At 61.3% G+C, this 16,846-nt stretch overlaps 3 protein-coding genes across 6 annotated transcripts; 2 read left to right on the forward strand and 1 right to left on the reverse strand.

The window, feature by feature from the left end:
• The first annotated feature begins 2,310 nt into the window (after positions 1-2,310).
• LOC118259239 (uncharacterized) lies at positions 2,311-5,580 on the forward strand. Its single transcript, XM_035568621.2, has 6 exons — positions 2,311-2,358; positions 2,818-2,892; positions 3,308-3,342; positions 3,485-3,617; positions 4,006-4,176; positions 4,897-5,580. The coding sequence occupies exons 2-6, from the start codon at positions 2,869-2,871 to the stop codon at positions 5,578-5,580; spliced, it is 1,047 nt and encodes a 348-aa protein (XP_035424514.1). The 5' UTR covers positions 2,311-2,358; positions 2,818-2,868.
• Positions 4,515-7,682, reverse strand: ARL16 (ADP ribosylation factor like GTPase 16). 3 transcript variants are annotated; one of them, XM_050714417.1, is made up of 7 exons: positions 7,592-7,682; positions 7,415-7,472; positions 7,219-7,332; positions 6,994-7,109; positions 6,178-6,806; positions 5,896-6,086; positions 4,515-4,840 (listed from the first exon to the last, which is right to left on the reverse strand). In XM_050714417.1, the coding sequence occupies exons 1-5, from the start codon at positions 7,678-7,680 to the stop codon at positions 6,635-6,637; spliced, it is 549 nt and encodes a 182-aa protein (XP_050570374.1). In that variant the 5' UTR covers positions 7,681-7,682; the 3' UTR covers positions 4,515-4,840; positions 5,896-6,086; positions 6,178-6,634. The 3 variants fall into 3 exon arrangements, with proteins under 3 accessions (XP_050570374.1, XP_050570372.1, XP_050570373.1); XM_050714415.1 differs by having other exon boundaries at positions 5,016-6,086; XM_050714416.1 differs by having other exon boundaries at positions 4,515-6,086.
• A 127-nt stretch (positions 7,683-7,809) lies between these two features.
• HGS (hepatocyte growth factor-regulated tyrosine kinase substrate) lies at positions 7,810-16,638 on the forward strand. Of its 2 annotated transcripts, none has more exons than XM_035568579.2 (21): positions 7,810-7,885; positions 8,104-8,188; positions 8,577-8,652; positions 9,199-9,291; positions 11,223-11,346; positions 11,732-11,784; positions 12,354-12,422; positions 12,607-12,731; positions 12,967-13,045; positions 13,133-13,231; positions 13,433-13,528; positions 13,919-13,957; positions 14,033-14,176; positions 14,325-14,538; positions 14,730-14,902; positions 15,070-15,210; positions 15,289-15,466; positions 15,547-15,680; positions 16,002-16,121; positions 16,361-16,456; positions 16,528-16,638. In XM_035568579.2, the coding sequence occupies exons 1-21, from the start codon at positions 7,849-7,851 to the stop codon at positions 16,636-16,638; spliced, it is 2,286 nt and encodes a 761-aa protein (XP_035424472.1). In that variant the 5' UTR covers positions 7,810-7,848. The 2 variants fall into 2 exon arrangements, with proteins under 2 accessions (XP_035424472.1, XP_035424473.1); XM_035568580.2 differs by having other exon boundaries at positions 14,328-14,538.
• The last annotated feature ends 208 nt before the right edge of the window (positions 16,639-16,846 follow it).

Here is a 16,846-nt window from a genome sequence, read left to right on the forward strand (position 1 = left end):
AGGGCGCGGCGGGCACCGGGGAGGCCGGGCCGGGGGGGTCCAGGGACGGGGTGGGCCGGGGGCGCTGGGACGAGGCCGGGAACGGGCCGGGGAGGCTGGAGAGGGGGGGGAGAGACCGGGAACGGGCCGGGGGCACCGGGAGGCCGGGACCGGCCGTGGCTGGGCCTGGAGCGGGCCCCAGCCGCCGCGGCCCCCGCTCAGGCGCTCTCCTTCCCCGGGCAGGTCGGGGACTCCCAACGGCACCGCGAAGCGTGAGTATGGGCACCGGGACGGGACCGGGGGGGGACCGGGGCGGCCCGGCCCCGGCCCGGGGCCGCAGCGCTGCGGCCTCGCCCGCCGCCCCCCGCGCCCCTGCAGCAGCCCCTCGGCAGTGACGCTGGGGCAGGGCGGGCAGCCGCTTGCCATCGCCAGCTTCCCGTTCCCTTTCAGTTTTCAGCTTTGAGAAGGTTTGTGACTACGTGCAGCAGTGGCGCGGCATGGTGGTGCCCTTCGCAAAGCAGCCCAGGTTCCGCCTGCGGGTCGGTGGCCTCGAGGGGACCTTTCACGAGGGGCAGGACGAGCTGCTGCAGTGGTGCCAGGCGCTCTACCTGCCGCAGCCCACCAGGATGGCCGTGGTGGGCACGGTGGATGACGTGCCCTGCCTGGCCACGGGGCAGCAGCTCATCATCCTCATCGCGGAGAGCGGCGAGGTGTATGCCTACGAGGAGGAGACGCTGCACAAGGTGGCCAAGAGCTTCCCTGAGTTCTTGGAGATAGGGCTGCAGCTCCTGGGGAAGGAGGTCTACCACTGCGGAGAGCACATAGTGCCACTGGTAAGCTGGACTGGCAGGGAAGAAATCTGCAGCTCTTCTCGCCTTGGAAAGATGCAGCCTGAGTTTGCTGGCGTGCCTGGGTCTGCCACGCCATTGATCCCACCTGCTTCAGGTCCTAACAACTCCCTGGTTGTTCTTCCAACAGGATGAGGAGGAACGGGACAAAGAACCAGCAATCCAGCAGATCAGACGGAATGTCAACGAATTCATTAAGAAAGGAGAGGAAGAATTTCATAGTCTCCTGGACTTACTGGAGAGCAAGCCTGCTGTTGCTTGTTAAAACTGTGTGTGGGACAGGGAGGAGATGTGAGGAAATGTAATTACAAACCTTGGTGTTGTAAAATTGCATTTCTTAAATGTTTGAGTGGTTTCAAATTTTTTTCAAAATTCCAGCAGAGCCAGGGCTGTGCCTCTGTCCTGGAGGCAGCACGCTCCAGCTGCCAGCAGCAGAATCCCTCGTTTAACGCCCCCCTGTTCAGGGTTGGAGTGGGTTTTGAGCATTGCTCACGCTCCAGACGCCCGCTGTGCCTATAGTTGGGGCAAACCTGCGGCTCCCTGCGGGGCTGTGTCTGCCGCTGGGAGTGGGAGCAGGGCCTGCAGCTGTCCGGGCAGCAGGTTACAGCAGTTTGCAAGGGTGTGGTTTTATCTCTTAAAAACACATTGGCAGTGCGATAGGTCAGGCTGCCTGAGGACATCATTGCTTTGTGGAAATCTCCATGGCGCATCTGGAGCACGAATGGCTGGGACCCCTACCACTTGTGTGACCAGTTTGCCCTGGCTCTGTGCCCATACTAACAACTTTTCAGCATTTTGTGTGTCACCTGTGCCAGGGGAGCGGCTAGTCCACGGGAGTGACCTCAGGGGGACACCCCCGAGGCACAGTCATCCCTGCTAACCAGGAAGGCTCGTTAGCTCGCGTTCAGTTGTCTCTGTCTCTCCTGGGCAGCCACCCTCCCCCTTCCTTGCTTTCCGTGCTGCCAGCACCCACACGCTCCCCCTGACCACTGCGGCGCAGCCCCTGAAAGGCTCCGTGCCTCTGAGGAGCCCCATGACAGCCACTCACCCTGCTGGCAGTGGGGGCGGAGGTCTCTGGCCCCAGTGAGCCCCCACCTGGGGCACTGGTGGGGCTGAACTCTCCTGCTCCCCACTCCCAGGGCGTGGTGCTCCAGCACGATGGCATGGTGGGCACTGGCTACCTGTCCCCATACGGAAGCTCTGAGCTCTCAGGTTTGAGTTTCGTTTCTGGAGAAATGAAAGTGGAAGCAAGAGTCCTGCCCCTCCCTTGCACAGCTCTTCCCTGTCACACTCCAGCAGTGCAGTACATTTAGAAAAGCCACTGCGCCAGCAGCAGGGTGAGAAGCACCAGGTTCGAGCAAACGCTGGTGGGATTCCTCAGGCTGGGACTGGGGAAGGAGTGCTTGCACCAAGCGCTGGTGGCAGTGCAGGGAACTGGGCATCTTCGTTAAGACGGCGTACCCTGCACTGAGTTCTGTGGCTCAAGAGCTTGACAGCAGCACAGACTCCAAGGATTCTTTGCTTCTGCCAGGTAAGTGCTGTTGCTTGTAAGTAAGCAAGCCATCTGTTTCCCCTGCAGACAGGCCCCTCGGGAGCAGGAAACCATCCCCAGACCCTCCCAGGGAAGCCCTCCTGGGCTCGCAGCCCACTGGCAAGTTTCCCCTTGCAGCTGAAGGTGGAGGAATGCCTAGGCAGCCTCCCCAGAGTGAAAATGGTCGCCTGGCCTGAGGCTGCAGCAGCTCTGCTGATCGCTTGCTCTCGGGGAAGGTGCCCTCAGGTGTCTGCTCCGGCTGCTGCCTCTGGCTGGGAGCAGCCCCAGGACCCCCAGCCATGCACCGCATGGCACTGCCCGAGCAAGCAGCCGGCACCCCGGCTCCTGCTTGGTGCATCGTGCCCCAGGGGCACAGGTGCAGGAGCTGGCCAGCCTCAGAAGGGTGACCCGGCTTCCTGCCCTTCCAGCACAGCAGGGTTCTGCTGGCTGTTTTCCTAGAGCCCTGCGGACCAGGACACAGCCGCTGCAGTACCAGGCTACGTGTCCCCGATGGACTTCCTGCGCCAAAACCAGGTGTGTGAGCACTGCCCCTTCTCTCCAGGAGGCAAGGAGAGACATTCTCCCGTGTAGTATCTTGGCCAGAAGGCCAAGTGGTGCCATCTTCAGATGCTGAGGGACATCCCAAGCCCATGCAGTGCCTTGCTCAGTGGCCATGGCACACAGGATGCTGGGGAGCAGCCTGGTGCATGGCATTGCCACTGGCGCACCCAGCCTCTGCGGTGCTGGGCTTGGCTTCATGTGCCGTTGGGTGTGCAGAGGGGCTGGGACCCCGCGTGGGTCCCGCAGTGCACACCAGTCCCCTGGGCAGGCAGCAAATACGCACGGTGCGGCCACCAGCCCGTGGCAAGCTCTGCTCCCGCGCCTGCCCGCACCTCAGAGCCACGCTCCTCGCAGCGCCGCACCACCAAGCCTCCTCTTCCTCCCGCAGGGCCCTGGCCGTGCTCCAGCACAGGACGCTCGGAGGTAAGGCTGAGCCTCGCCTCCCCTCTCCCCCACTTGCCAGCAGCCACCCCCAGCCCGGCCATGCCCCAGGGGGACGAGCGCTCGCCCCGCAGCCTGGAGCACCCCCGGCACTGCTGCCACTCGCTCCTCTGTGCTCCAGCAGGATGTTGGCGGAGCAAGAGGAGCGTCGTAAAAGCCAACTACAGATGAGCGGGAATCTCTTCATCAAGCAGTTCTTGCTTTTGCTGAATCAGAAGCAGCCGGCTGAAGACATCAAAAAGCAATACATGGAAAAGGTCAGCACTGCCACCGCTGTCCTCCCCACCCATCTGCAGCCAGCCTCTGCGCTGCTGCAGGTCCCAGCTGGGGTGGGGGCAGCGCTGTCGGCAAAACCACTGCGGCAGCCGGCACCCAAGGGGGGGAGCTGCCCCGTGCTGGGGCCTGCTGCCAGACGTCTGCAGGGAAAGGGGCGGGAGCCCCAGGCCGGAGGCACTGCTCCTGGTTTGAGCAGGGAGCTGGTGCCCAGAGTGGAGAAGCTGTTTGGAGCACGGGCAAGCAGGAAGGGGCAGCAGGGGAGGCGGGGGGCTGGGGGCAGCGAGCGGCCACAGCCGGGCAGGCCGGCGCTGGGGCTCTGCAGCTGCGTTCCAGGCACAGCTCAGTGCCGGGGTCTCCGCTCACCAACAGGTGCTGCACGCAGTGTTCTTCTTCGGGAGGGTGCACAAGAGGATGGTGAAACCCACTGACTTCCTAGGGTCCCAGGTTTGCCAGACTCTGCAGGCGAAGTTCCCCAGACCGTTCCAACAGTACGGCACCCACCTCCCCGGCCTGACGCCCTACTCCATCCTGCTGCAATTCGTGAGTATCCCCACGCGCGCACGGCTCTGGAGGTGGCTCCCTTGGAGCCGGGCGTTCAGTCCCACGGCTGGGACAGGACGGACGGTGTGACAAACCCAGCACGGCCATGGGGAGGCCCAGGGAATGCACCCCCCCGGCAGCAGCAGGACGGGCAGGGCAAGGGCTCTGCCGCTGGGAGAGAAACTCCTCCGGGCGGTGACGTTTCCATGTGTTTGTGCAGCTGCTGCCCCAAACCCTGCACACTGACCTTGGCTGGCCACTCACTGGCTTCGTTGGGCACTGCTTTGTCTATTTAGTGGCTGGGTCATTTCCCTCAAAACAGCAGCCTTACACACCTCCACCAGCATTTAGCCTTTACGACAATCTCTTTTTCCAGTGGTACCAATCCTGCTCCAAAGGCAGGCTGCCACTAGACAGCACTTCAACAGACAAGCAGACGTGCTCTCACGCCCAAAGCCAACCCAACATCCTTACTGTTTCTCTAAACGTCCCCCATTTTGTTAAGTCAGAACCCTTCTTGTAGAAGTTTCTCTCTCAGGCTTTCCAAGTCACCACGAGCTGTACTGACCAGCTGCTGCTGAACGGACTCAGGGGAACGGAGGACAATTTCTGAGTTTGTCTTTCAACCGCACGCTCATCCCCTTCTCTTGCAGAGTATCATTTCCTGGGGAATGAAAGAGACAGGGAGGGGTCTGTACCAAGAGCTGTGTCTATTCCCAGGGCTCTGAAGTAGCAGGCTGCAGCACCCAAGAGCAAATGGAGTCTTTCTTGCGTGACTTTAACAACACTCTGCAAGAAGAATTGGAGCGAGAAGCCAACATGAAGCCCAGTGAGTTCACCTTCAGAGCTGCAATTGTTGCCTTCAGCATCTACAGAGACCCCGAGGATGGAGCAGCCCCTCCTCTCTTTTATGGAGCATCCCTGTCCTGCAGCGGGCTGCTGGAGAGGAAGATCATGATTGACGTCCTGTGCATAAAGACGTGGCACAAGGCGGTGGCATTCGCGGTGCACCACGGGGAGCACAATCTGGCCATCGTCTTCCCTGATGGGGTACAGTGCCGGGCCTTCTACTACAGTCACGGAGCCTTCATGGAAAAGCAGCCCTGCATGAAATGCAGGGAGATGTTCCACGTCGACTTCCAGCCACCTGCAGACAGCACCGGGGAAAATTCCCAGTGGCTATACGGTAACTGTGCCGAGAACGAGAGCCTGAGCAAACTGCTGCAGGGCATCCCAGGGCTGCAGGAGAAGGTTGTCTCGACACACACTCCCCCCCAGCCAAACACCTACCAGGCCATTGAACAAGAATTTACAGACATCATAGAAAACAGTTTTAGAAATCACCTTTACCAGTTGCTTCAGGAAAATAATTTTTCTTCTTACCTTCCTCTTCAATTCTTCTGAACCCAGGTGAGTGCTGGAGAGGTAGCCACAGGCCGGTGCTTGCTGCAGCTCATAAGACACCCCTGACTGCAGCACCCTTGCAGCTCCGCCTGCCCCCACCCATGAACTCCCGCAGACCCCCACCTTTGCACAGGCTTCCCCGGGACACCTTGCTGCGCTCTGTCTGGTGCAAGGCACGCGGGGCCACAGCAGTCAGGAGCGCTGCACGCATGCAGCCCCAGCCCAGGCTCCCAGCCCCACTGACCGAAGCACTACAGCTGCTCTTGCAGAAGGCACCAGCACAGCCCCAGCAGCAGGGCAGGAAAGCCTTCTCACCCTGCCTTTATGTTGCTTCCAAAACCAGGCTACATGCTCACAGCAGCAGCGTCTGGACAGGGCACAGAAGAGGCAAAAGTGCAGCCTCTGAATGGCACGAGGCAGCCCAGCTCCATGTCTGCAAACTGCGCAGTGATGGGGAATCCGTTTGTTCCTTGCTAGACTCAGCAGCACAGGGCTCTGCTTTTAATCTGTGTAAATAAAGATGTGTATGTGATTTTCAATTACGTACCCGATGATTTGCAACAGAGACTATTCATTTGAGAAGCCCCCTCCTTTCACCTTTGTGTAGATCCAGACTGTTCGGCTCTCGGGCACAGGAGCTGCATCTTCGTGACACAAGCGGCCAGCAGGGCCTGCGCACGCAGCACGCCCTCGGCCGGGCTTTGCTCACAGGGGCTCAAAGCCTGGAGCAGGCAGGAGGAAGGGGCAGCTTGCCCTGGCGTCCGAAAGAAGAGCAGGCCTCGAGGCAGCCCCGCAGAAGTGCCGCAGGGCTCCAGGCAGGAGAGCTCAGAGGCAGAGCTCTGCTGCAGACGTGGCTAAGGACGGCTTGCTGCAGGAGCACGGCCTGAGACTCCTGCTCACCCCCTCCCTGAGAGGCCAGGCTTTCCACCCAGCACAGGGAACTCCGGACAAGGAGGTGGAAGTTTCACAGTTTTACTGTGAAGTCCTAAAGAGCTGCCCCCTGCCACCAGCCCGGGGCACTGCCTAAGCCCCGCGCGGGGCAGGGCAGGGCAGCTCAGCTGGGGTCCCTGAAGGTGTCCTTCAGCCACTGCAGGACGTCAGCCAGCCCGGTGCCGTCGCGCGCGCTGGCCTCCAGAATCGTGATGGGCTGCGTAGCGCAGGAGACGATGTCTTGCATGCGGAACAGCGACTTCATCTCCACCAGCGACATGTAGCAGGGCAGGTCACTGCATCCAGAGGGGGCACCGTGTTGGCCACCACCCTCCGGTCCTGCCCCCCCAGAGCCCCGCAGAGCCGGCCCGAAGGCTGCGGCACAGCACCGCCGCCACCCCGCGGAGCCGGGTGGCTTCCCGGGGCATCGCCCTTCGGGAGAGCCACGGGAGCTCCTCGCCCCTCCCCAGCGCCCCTCTTTACATCTTGTTGAAGAGGACCAGCACGGGCACGGCGGCGAGCTGCTCGGCGGACAGCAGGGCCAGCAGCTGGACGCAGGACGAGGACACCTGGGTGGGGTTGGCGGCGTCGACCACGAACTGCAGAGGGAAGGGGCGGCTCCGTGGGGGCGTCCCGGGGCGCCCCTCGCGGGGCCGGCTCGGGGCCGGGAGCCCCGGGCACCGCCGCGCCCCTCGGGCCGGGGCTCACCATCACGGCGCCGCACTCCCCGTAGTAGCTGGGCCAGATGGGGCCCATGCAGCCGCCCAGCTCCCGCACCGTCACCTTCGGCGGCAGCGGCAGCTCCGTCAGGTTGGTGCCCACCTGCGGGCGCGGGACGCGGCGGGGTCGGGCCGGGACCGAACCCGAACGGAGCCGGGACCCGGCGCGGCCCGCCCCGACCTACCGTGGGCAGCGTGGCCGGGGGCTCGCCCAGCTCCTTGGCCCCGTCCCGGGAGCTCAGCTGTGCCGGCGCGTTAAGGACGGGCACGGAGGGGCGGGGAGGGCGCGCCACCGGACCGGGACCCCCCCGGCGCCCCCCGGCGCCCCCGGTACCCCCGCCCCGGCCCGCCCCGCGCGGATATGGCGGAGCCGCTTCCCCAGCAGGCTCTTGCCGACGCCCGCGGCGCCCAGCAGCAGGCAGCCGCCCCCGCGCCGCCCCGCCGCCGCCATCGCCGCCCCGCCCCGCCCCGCCTCGCCCCGCCGGAAGCGGCTGCGCCCGCCCCGCCGGAAGGCGGAAGAAGCGGAAGGCGGAAGCGGAAGCGGCCGCGGGCTGGCGGCGGGGCGGGGCGGGCCGGACCGGCGGCGGCGGCGGCGGCGGCGGCGGCGGCGGGGGACGCGATGGGGCGCGGCGGCGGCACCTTCGAGCGGCTCCTGGGTAGGGGCCGGGCGGCCCCGCGGGGCTCGGCCCCGGTGACCGCGGCGGGCCCGGGCTGCGGCCGGTGGCGGCGGGGAGGGGCGCGGCGGGGGCCGGAGGGACCGGGGGGGCCGGGGGGGCCGGGCAGACCCCGGGTTCGTCGGGGCGGCGGCCGCCACCGGCCCGCTCGCCGGCCGCGGGGCGCTCGGGGCAGGCTGACGGGCGCCGCTCCCTTGCAGACAAGGCGACGAGCCAGCTGCTGCTGGAGACGGACTGGGAATCCATCCTGCAGATCTGCGACATGATCCGCCAGGGAGACACGCAGTGAGTGCCCGCCGCGCCGCGGCCCCGGCCCTGGGCACGGGGCTGGCGTGCGCGTACGGTGACGCTGAGGGGCCTCGCGGGCTCACCCCGCAGCAGGGGGTCTCTTGCTGTGCGGTTTCCGAAAAGCGTTAGAAGGCGACGCACCCCGATGCTCTGCGGTGCTCTTCCTGGCCTTAGTAGCTGCAGGCTGTGTCTGGCCTGAAACCTGTAGAGAAGCTCAAGCTTGAGCGTGTTCGTGCCTCCTCGTTCCGGTTCGCACTGGGGGAGTTGGGCATACTGCAAGCTGACTGTACCTTTTGTTAGTGGGGGGTTAGCGGGTTATCAGGGGCAGCTGGAGTACCCTTGCAGACTTCGTCCTTACCCAGGAACGCGTACTCTCTTCATCCAGAGCAAAATATGCAGTCAACGCTATCAAGAAGAAAGTCAACGACAAGAATCCCCACGTGGCGCTCTATGCACTTGAGGTAACTTCAGCCCGAACCTCCAGCCCTGTAGGGGCCCGTTTCACGGGCCAAAACTTCACATCTTTTCCAAGCCTGCCTTCTGGGCTGCAGCCTGCGCAGCGTTCCCTCTGCCCTGCCCAGCAGCATCAGGGCGTGACGTGGAGTTGCCTCCCGCCTCTAGCGCAGAGGCTTCATGACTGATTGACGGACTGTGATGTTTCATTCTTGAATTCAACCTCAGAGCTAGAAACAGGCCAAGCCAGAACTCAAGATGCTTTCTGTGGGGGTCTGTTTGCTTGCCTCTGTGTGTTTAATTAGTAGAGGTACAAAGGCCACCGTGAAGCTGAAGTATAGCTTATGCTTTAGCCTTGTGGCGTGCATTTCTCTGGCTTGACTGACACTTCCTGTACTTTAATCATTATTCAAATAGTGCCCCCTCCTTAGCTTACCTGCTGCAATAACCCCTAACGGTTGCTGAAACACTGCTCTTTTGCTCTTCTGTTTAGTCTCTGTAGGCCACAGAGAAGGAAGAAAGTGGCAGGCTAACGCTGTCCTTTGCCCTCGCAGGTCATGGAGTCTGTAGTTAAAAACTGTGGCCAAACAGTCCATGATGAAGTAGCTAATAAACAGACTATGGAGGAGCTGAAGGAAATACTCAAGGTAAACTTAACTTGTTTTACTTCAGTTTTTGAATGAGGTTGTAAGGCAACGAAAGGAGAAAATGTACATGTTCTCTGTTTCATTCCCCGTGTATGAGGAACAGAGACTTGGAAATGTCTCTCAGAGAGGAGCAACTCTGTATTGTTTAATATGAAGAGCTGAGTGTAGAGAGCGGAAGAGTGTCTGCTGGGGAGAGAAGATGTCATGAGAGCAAAGATAATGTTTGGCTATACCATGAAGTGGGGAAGGAATATGCTGTAAAGGCATAGACCATTTCATGATAGGTGATCATGGGTGCAGAGCTTTGCTTGGCCAGAGACCACAAAAACAAACAACTGTCAGAGAGTTTCACCAAGGATCTGAGCACCGGTAGGTGAATACCATTCCTGTAGTCCAGTGTAAGACACGCAAGAAGGTGAGTAACGAGGTGAAACTGACAGAAGCTTCCTCTTTACTACGACAATTTCATTGGCCTGTGGAACTGGCCTGAGGAGCTTTTCAGGTTGCAGACCTGTATCGCTTGTCAGTTTGGTACAACGTGGTGCCTGCAGGAGCTCCTCGTGTCCTAGGACTTGAGACTTCCACAAGTGAAGGGTAAATAAGAACTCGAGTCTTCAGTTTCCAGTCCTGAGAACAGTAATTCACAGACAAGAGGTTGCTACAGTAATGCTGTTACTTCCTTATAGTCCCTGTCTTCTGCCAAAAATAGACAAGTAGATGACCCAGCTATTTGTGGAGTGAGCTGTGCTGGTCCTGCCACCTCACGCACTGTAGCAGGGTGTCTCCTCCGTGAACTTCCTGTTAGGGGCTGACTCAGTCTTCGTACGGTCTCTCCTGATGAAATGGGAATGCTGCTGCAATGTGAAGGGCAGGTGTTGTAGTACAGCCACTCTGGGCACTGAGGGGATCAGATAGGATCAGATCAAGAGATTTTGCGATTCTCCAGTCCTTGTCCGCCTCAGCAGTTTCGTAACTGTCGCAGACCCGTTGTCATCCTACACTCGGAAATTTGCTGCCTGTGAATGCCTCATGCTGTTTAAAACGGTGTTAGTTCTGATGAGGCTCAGGGCTGTGCCATTTGTGGAATGCGGGGTTTTGCCAAAACTCCTAGAAGTTTGGAGCTCCAGGAATTGTCACTAGGTCACACTGTGTGCTGAGCTCTCGGATGAAACGGGAGCTTGACAATCTCTGCTTCCTGGGGGACTTCTGGAGCAACCGGTCATGTGAGGCGGCGATGACTCGGTCAGCTGATGGCAGGGCTGCTCCTGGAGCTGAGATAGGAATGGGCTTGCCAAGTTTCCTCTGGCTTCCTGAACTGTGATACAGCCGTCCCTCGCCTCCAAAGGGCAGGCTTCCCAGCTGTCCCGATTGCATCATATCTCGAGGTAGTTGTGGGTATTCCCGCACAGGAGTCTCTGAGCCGGAGCTGCTGGCAGCTGGGTACCAGCGGCCTCCAGACACCTTCCGGCTGTGTCTGTGGTGCCCGGTCAGAACTGGGGTGAGACGATGGTGCTGTCCCGGGCAGCTGTCGCTCTTGCAGTTTGTGGAGTGCGGATGAGCAGCTCTTGTGAGGAGGTAAACAAGAGTGCTGACAGGCCAGTGCTCGTGCCTGCCCTGGGGAGTAACCGTGTGAGTCTCCGTGGACGTGTTCCAAAAGCATCGTGACTGCACACCTTCTCAAGCTGATCTGTGCTGCTCTGAAGGACAGCCTCCTGTTTGTGCTGGAGCAGGGAAGCGGGGAAGCTGAAGGAGGATGTAGTCCTTGCTGTAGATTGTCCTGCTTGCAGTTTTCTGACAGCTCTTACCTTGCACGAGTATTCTAAAGTCTCTCTCCCTATGAATGGTATTTCTGGCTCCTGTTTGGGGGATTTGTAACGTCCTATGGGCTTCAGGGTCTTTTTCTCAGACTTTTTTTTTTTTTTTCCACGCAGAGGCAAGTGGAAGCAAGTGTGCGCAGTAAGATCCTGAACCTTATCCAGGCCTGGGCTCATGCCTTCCGCAACGAGCCTAAGTACAAGGTGGTGCAGGACACCTATCAGATAATGAAGGTTGAAGGTGAGGAAACCGGGGGCAAAGGTGGGTGGACAGTTGGCCAAGTGGCTCTGCTCTGGAGGAGCCTTGCTGGAGCAAAAAATGGGTTTTGGGTCCCTGCTAGGTACTAGTGAAATCTGGATTTACAATGCTGAGCTTTTTCTCAGCATATTTTTGAGCAGTTCTTTGCTCTTTTGGAGCAGTAAGCACTGTGCAGGCAATGCCACCTGGCCTCCTGCAGGAGGAAGATTGCTGTTGCTCTTATCAAAATAACGTAACGGTCAGGGTAGAAATGCTGAGCTGTTTTTGGTGTGTATGGCTGGGACCTGCAGCACTAGGCTGAGTCTTGGCACCACAGCCTCCCTGTGCAGAAGCCTTTCACAGGAGAATGCTGTCCCTTCTCCCACAGGTCATGTGTTCCCGGAGTTCAAAGAGAGCGATGCCATGTTCGCTGCGGAAAGGGTGAGTGAGCTCTGCCGACGGGGAGGGAGCTGGTGCTGTGGGACAGGCCTTGCTGTTGTATCCCTCGGGCTACTAAACCTTCAGTTCTTGCTTTCCTCCATTTCGCTCACATCAGAGACCTTGCTGTGTGCGTTGCTTGCTTGCTCCCTGCTGTCATACGGGCAGTTCTGGGTTGGTGTGCAGCGGCTTAGCCTAAAATTACCAGAGGGAGGGGAGAATTGGCCAGGACGGGACATTAGTCTCACCTTGCTAAGCGCCCCCCAGAGTGGCCCTGCTTGGTGGCCTTCCAGCAGCATGGTCATCTGAACATGGTGGCAGAGTGGTGCTGCAGAAATTGCCGTACAGATGTGTTCATAGAAGCTCTAGCTGACTGGGAAAGCATCGCAGTCTAGTAAGGTGAGAGGTGATCACTTGCGAGGACGAATGTTTCCTGTTGAGCTGCAAATGCTTCCTGCCTCCCCCAGTCACGACAGTCTGGGTTAGCTGCAGGAGCTCCTGAAAGGCTCTGTGAAGACGCCGTCCTTGAGGCCTCGCTCCTTGCCTTACACAAGTTTCCTTAACCCCGCCAGGCTCCAGACTGGGTAGATGCTGAAGAGTGTCACAGATGCCGAGTGCAGTTTGGGGTTGTGACACGGAAGGTGGGTGCTGCTCCTCCCTTCTGGGTTCCCCGGTCCTGTGCAGGACTCCCTGAGCCCGTGTGGAAGTGCGTCTGGGTGACTGCTCCCCAGCCACTGCCAGGGAAGTGCCAGGGCCGTTTGAGGGATATCGTCTAATGGTGAAGAAGCATTTTGCAACCACACTGACGTCTCCCGTTCTTTGCAGCATCATTGCAGGGCCTGTGGGCAGATTTTCTGTGGCAAATGCTCCTCCAAGTATTCCACCATCCCCAAGTTCGGGATTGAGAAGGAAGTGAGAGTCTGTGAGCCCTGTTACGAGCATCTCAACAAGTCAGTACCCTTTGTGGCATCTTTCCTTGTTTGCAACTGCTGGGACTGTGAGGGCAGAAATTTGGCATGGAGCCACCTCTCTGAAGATTAGCATAAGGGTTTCCCGAGTTGTGTAGGCTGGCTGGGTTCTGTTCCTTCCTGGGAATGGGCTTTAAAGCTGTAGTGTTGTGCAGAGCTGGGGCTCCACTGCTGAGGAAAGAGCACTGTCTGCGCTGACACCTCTTTCTGACCGCAGGAAAGCTGAGGGTAAAGCTGCTGCAACCTCTGAACTGCCCCCCGAGTACCTGACCAGCCCTCTCTCTCAGCAGTCCCAGGTGAGTGGCTGCCCTCTGGGTGACTTAGTGATGCCGGCCTGCTCGTTGATCCCTTTAGTGACTGCCTCCTCACCTTTCTGCTTGCAGCTGCCCCCGAAGCGTGATGAGACAGCTCTGCAAGAGGAGGAAGAGCTCCAGCTAGCCATTGCCTTGTCTCAGTCAGAGGCCGAGGAGAAGGAGAGGATGGTTTGTACACTGCTTGGCATCTGGGACTGTTTTTTTTGCCACGCAGCCTGCGTGGATTGTACAGAGCATGAGACTGGGTCTGCCAACTGTACCTAGCCACCACGAGATGCCGCACCCACCCGCTGTGCCCAGCTTGTTGCTGACTGGTTGATTCAGAGGAGTCTGGACAGTCCCTGAGTTGATTTCTTTTCTCCTTTGCAGAGGCAGAAGACAACCTACTCCATGTACCCGAAGGCTGAGCCCACACCCGTCACATCGTCAGCTCCGCCGGCGGGCACGCTCTATTCCCCACCTGTGGTACGTTCACAGGGGCTCCTGAGCATGAAGTGGCCGGGCACAGGCCAGTTCCCCAGCCCAGCTCTGCCCTGCTTGGGTCAGATTGGCTCCCTGTTCTGAGAAAAACTTTGCCCCCTTCAATCCCTTGTTTTTTCACAGTGCTACTGTGCTTTTTGGCCAGAAGGTCTGTGCTCAGCTGGCACTTAGGTGCCTCTGTTGCTGGCATGAGGCTCAGGTTGCTGCTTCCAGCAGCCGCAGTCTGTGTCTGGCTGAAGGAGGTGGCTGTCCCCCTCTCGGTGCTGGTGCTCAGCCCCGGTGGCTGTGCCAGAGCCAGGTCTGGACAAGACAGCTGTGTGGGAGCTGCAGTTTTCTTGTTTCTCTAAGCTGGATTCCCTGTTCGTTTCTTCACAGAGTTCCTCTGCTCCCCTGGCTGAGGACATTGACCCTGAGGTGAGGACGCAGCACTGTGGCACGGGGTTGCTCCCAGCGTGGCTGCGGTGCTCATCTTCCCTCTCTTCCTGGCAGCTGGCTCGGTACCTGAACCGCAACTACTGGGAGAAGAAACAAGAGGAGGTTCGCAAGAGCCCGACCCCATCGGCCCCTCTGTCCCTCACAGAGCCAGCCGCTCAGCCGGGGGAAGCGCCCCCCACCCCGCTCGGTGTCGTCGAGGTAAGAGGCGGCCTGGGGCCGTCCTGCAGCTTGGGATGGGCGAGCAGCGCCTGACCTGTCCACACAGCCCCCGTGTGCAGCTCTGCGGGGCTGCTGCTGGCCCTTGGCTCGGGTGCGCGGAGGCTGACCGGCCGTCCTGTCCTCCCAGCAGCAGTACCAGAACGGCGAGTCGGAGGAGAACCACGAGCAGTTCCTGAAGGCGCTGCAGAACGCGGTCACCACGTTTGTCAACCGCATGAAGAGCAACCACATGCGAGGCCGCAGCATCACCAACGACTCTGCTGTGCTGTCCCTCTTCCAGTCCATCAACAACATGCACCCCCAGCTGCTGGAGCTGCTCAACCAGCTGGATGAGCGCAGGCGTACGTGGGAGCGGCCCTGCTGCGGGCTGGGGGTCCTGGGGAGGGGCGGGCGCCTGCCAGGGCGTCCCCCAGAGCCAGTGTTTGGCATTCCCGTGGCGCAGCCTGTCTGGAGAGAAGCCAGAGCAGCGTGTAGGGACAGTCCGAGTGCTCTGCCTTGAGAAGGGTCCCTCAGGCTGCCTCTCCCCCCGCAGTGTATTACGAAGGCCTGCAGGACAAACTGGCCCAGATCCGGGACGCGCGTGGGGCCCTGAACGCGCTGCGGGAGGAGCATCGGGAGAAGCTGCGGCGTGCAGCAGAGGAGGCAGAGCGCCAGCGCCAGATCCAGCTGGCCCAGAAGCTGGAGATCATGAGACAGAAAAAGCAGGTGAGGCGGGGAGCACTTCCAGGGATCCAGGGCCACGTCAGCCAGCAGCCCTGCCTCTGCTCCTGCTGGCACCGTAGGCCAGCCCGGGTTGGGCGAGGAGAGCTGTCCTGGCAGGAGGGGATGCTGCCACATCCTGGCTCCTGGTTATCGCAGCGTTGTTGCCACAGGAGTACCTGGAGATGCAGCGTCAGTTGGCCATCCAGCGCCTGCAGGAGCAGGAGAAGGAGAGGCAGATGCGCCTGGAGCAGCAGAAGCAGACCATCCAGATGAGAGCCCAGATGCCAGCCTTCTCGCTGCCTTATGCCCAAGTAAGGCTGCTGGGTCACAGACCTCAGGCCACGTCCCCCGGGACCTGGCAGAAAAGCTTGCTTCTCTTCCCTCACCAGCTCCAGGCCATGCCAGCAGCCAGCGGGGTGATCTACCAGCCCTCTGGGCCCACCAGCTTCCCCGGCACCTTCAGCCCAGCGGGCTCTGTGGAGGGCTCTCCCATGCACACCGTGTACATGAACCAGGCAGCGCAGGGGGGCACGGGGGCGTACACAGCAATGCCCGTCACAGGGACAGGTACGCGAGCGAGCTGGATCCAGCGTGGGCGGAGGCCAAATGCAAGGCACTTGCTTCAGTCTCTGCTCTCTCCGCTCCAGATCCCAACATGGTGAACGCCTACATGTACCAGGCGGGGGCCGGCAGTGGGCAGGCGGCTCAGCAGGGCCAGGCGGTGCCCACCACAACCCCAGCGTACTCGTCCTACCAACCCACTCCAACGCAGGGCTACCAGGCAAGTGAAGGCAGCCACTGCAGAGCAGCTTGTGGCCAGCTGGGGCAGGGCCGGGGAGTTCTGTGGGGCTGCTGCAGGCGATCTGACTTCGGGGGCGGGTTCTCGAGTGGGAGGGAGAAGCTCTTTGGTCCCATATCTGGAACTGCTGCTTCCCCTCTGGGAAAATGCCCAGAGCAGACCCAGTTCTGGACTCCCCACCGTGCAGAGGGAAAGCATGCCCTGGTTCCAGGGGAGAGCCCTACTGGTCCTGGAGCTCCTGGGCAGTTTGAGGTGAGCCAAAGCTGCCTGCACCACCTCTCACCAGCAGCCTTCCCTCCCCAGAATGCAGCATCGCAGTCACAGAGCATCCCTGCCATCTCGCAGGCCCCCCAGTCAGGCGCGCTGGGCGGCTACATGGGCAGCCAGTCGGTCTCCATGGGCTACCAGCCCTATGGCATGCAGGTGAGCACCCGTGGGCCGGGGAGGGGCAAGGCTCTGGCTGCTGTGGGGTGGGCTACAGCCAGCGGAGCCTTCCTGGGCTACGCTGCTGGGGGCAGGGAAGGGGAAGGCCTGGGGAGGGATCGGCAGGCTCGCGCCTGGACAAGGCTCAGGGAGGCTGCCTGCTTCGGGCCGTCTCCCCCGCTGTGGCGCTGGGTGCCGTGAGTCCAGGAGCCACTCCGACCTCCCTCCCCTCCCCGCAGGGCCTCATGTCAGCCCTGCCGGGGCAGGACGCGGCGCTGAGCGGCCTGCCCCCGCAGCAGCCCTACCTGCCGGGGCAGCAGCCCCTCTACCAGCAGGTGAGTGCCGCCGGCCGCGGGGCGCTGGGGGCTCGGGCGCGTTCCCTGACGGCGCTGCCTCCTCTCCGCAGGTGCCGCCCGCCGGAGGGGCCCCCCCCCAGCAGCAGCAGCCGCAGCCAGCGGCGGCCCCGGTGCAGCAGCCCCCGGGCAGCGGCGAGGCGCAGCTCATCTCCTTCGACTGACCGGGGCCGCCCCGTCCCTGTAACACTACGGCTCCGCACAGCCGCCCCGGGCCGCGGCTCCTCCCGCCCGTCCCCCAGCCCCCCCCCGCCCGCCGGGCCCCGCAGGAGGGCGGCGCCCCCCCGGCCCCGCGGCCCCCCCGGCCCCGCCGCCTCCCCCCGCCCCGGGCCTCCCCCCCCAGCTCCGTGCGGGCCGGGGGCGGCCCCGGGC

Source organism: Cygnus atratus, chromosome 18 (assembly GCF_013377495.2).
Source record: "Cygnus atratus isolate AKBS03 ecotype Queensland, Australia chromosome 18, CAtr_DNAZoo_HiC_assembly, whole genome shotgun sequence".
Classification (NCBI taxonomy): Eukaryota; Metazoa; Chordata; class Aves; order Anseriformes; family Anatidae; genus Cygnus; species Cygnus atratus.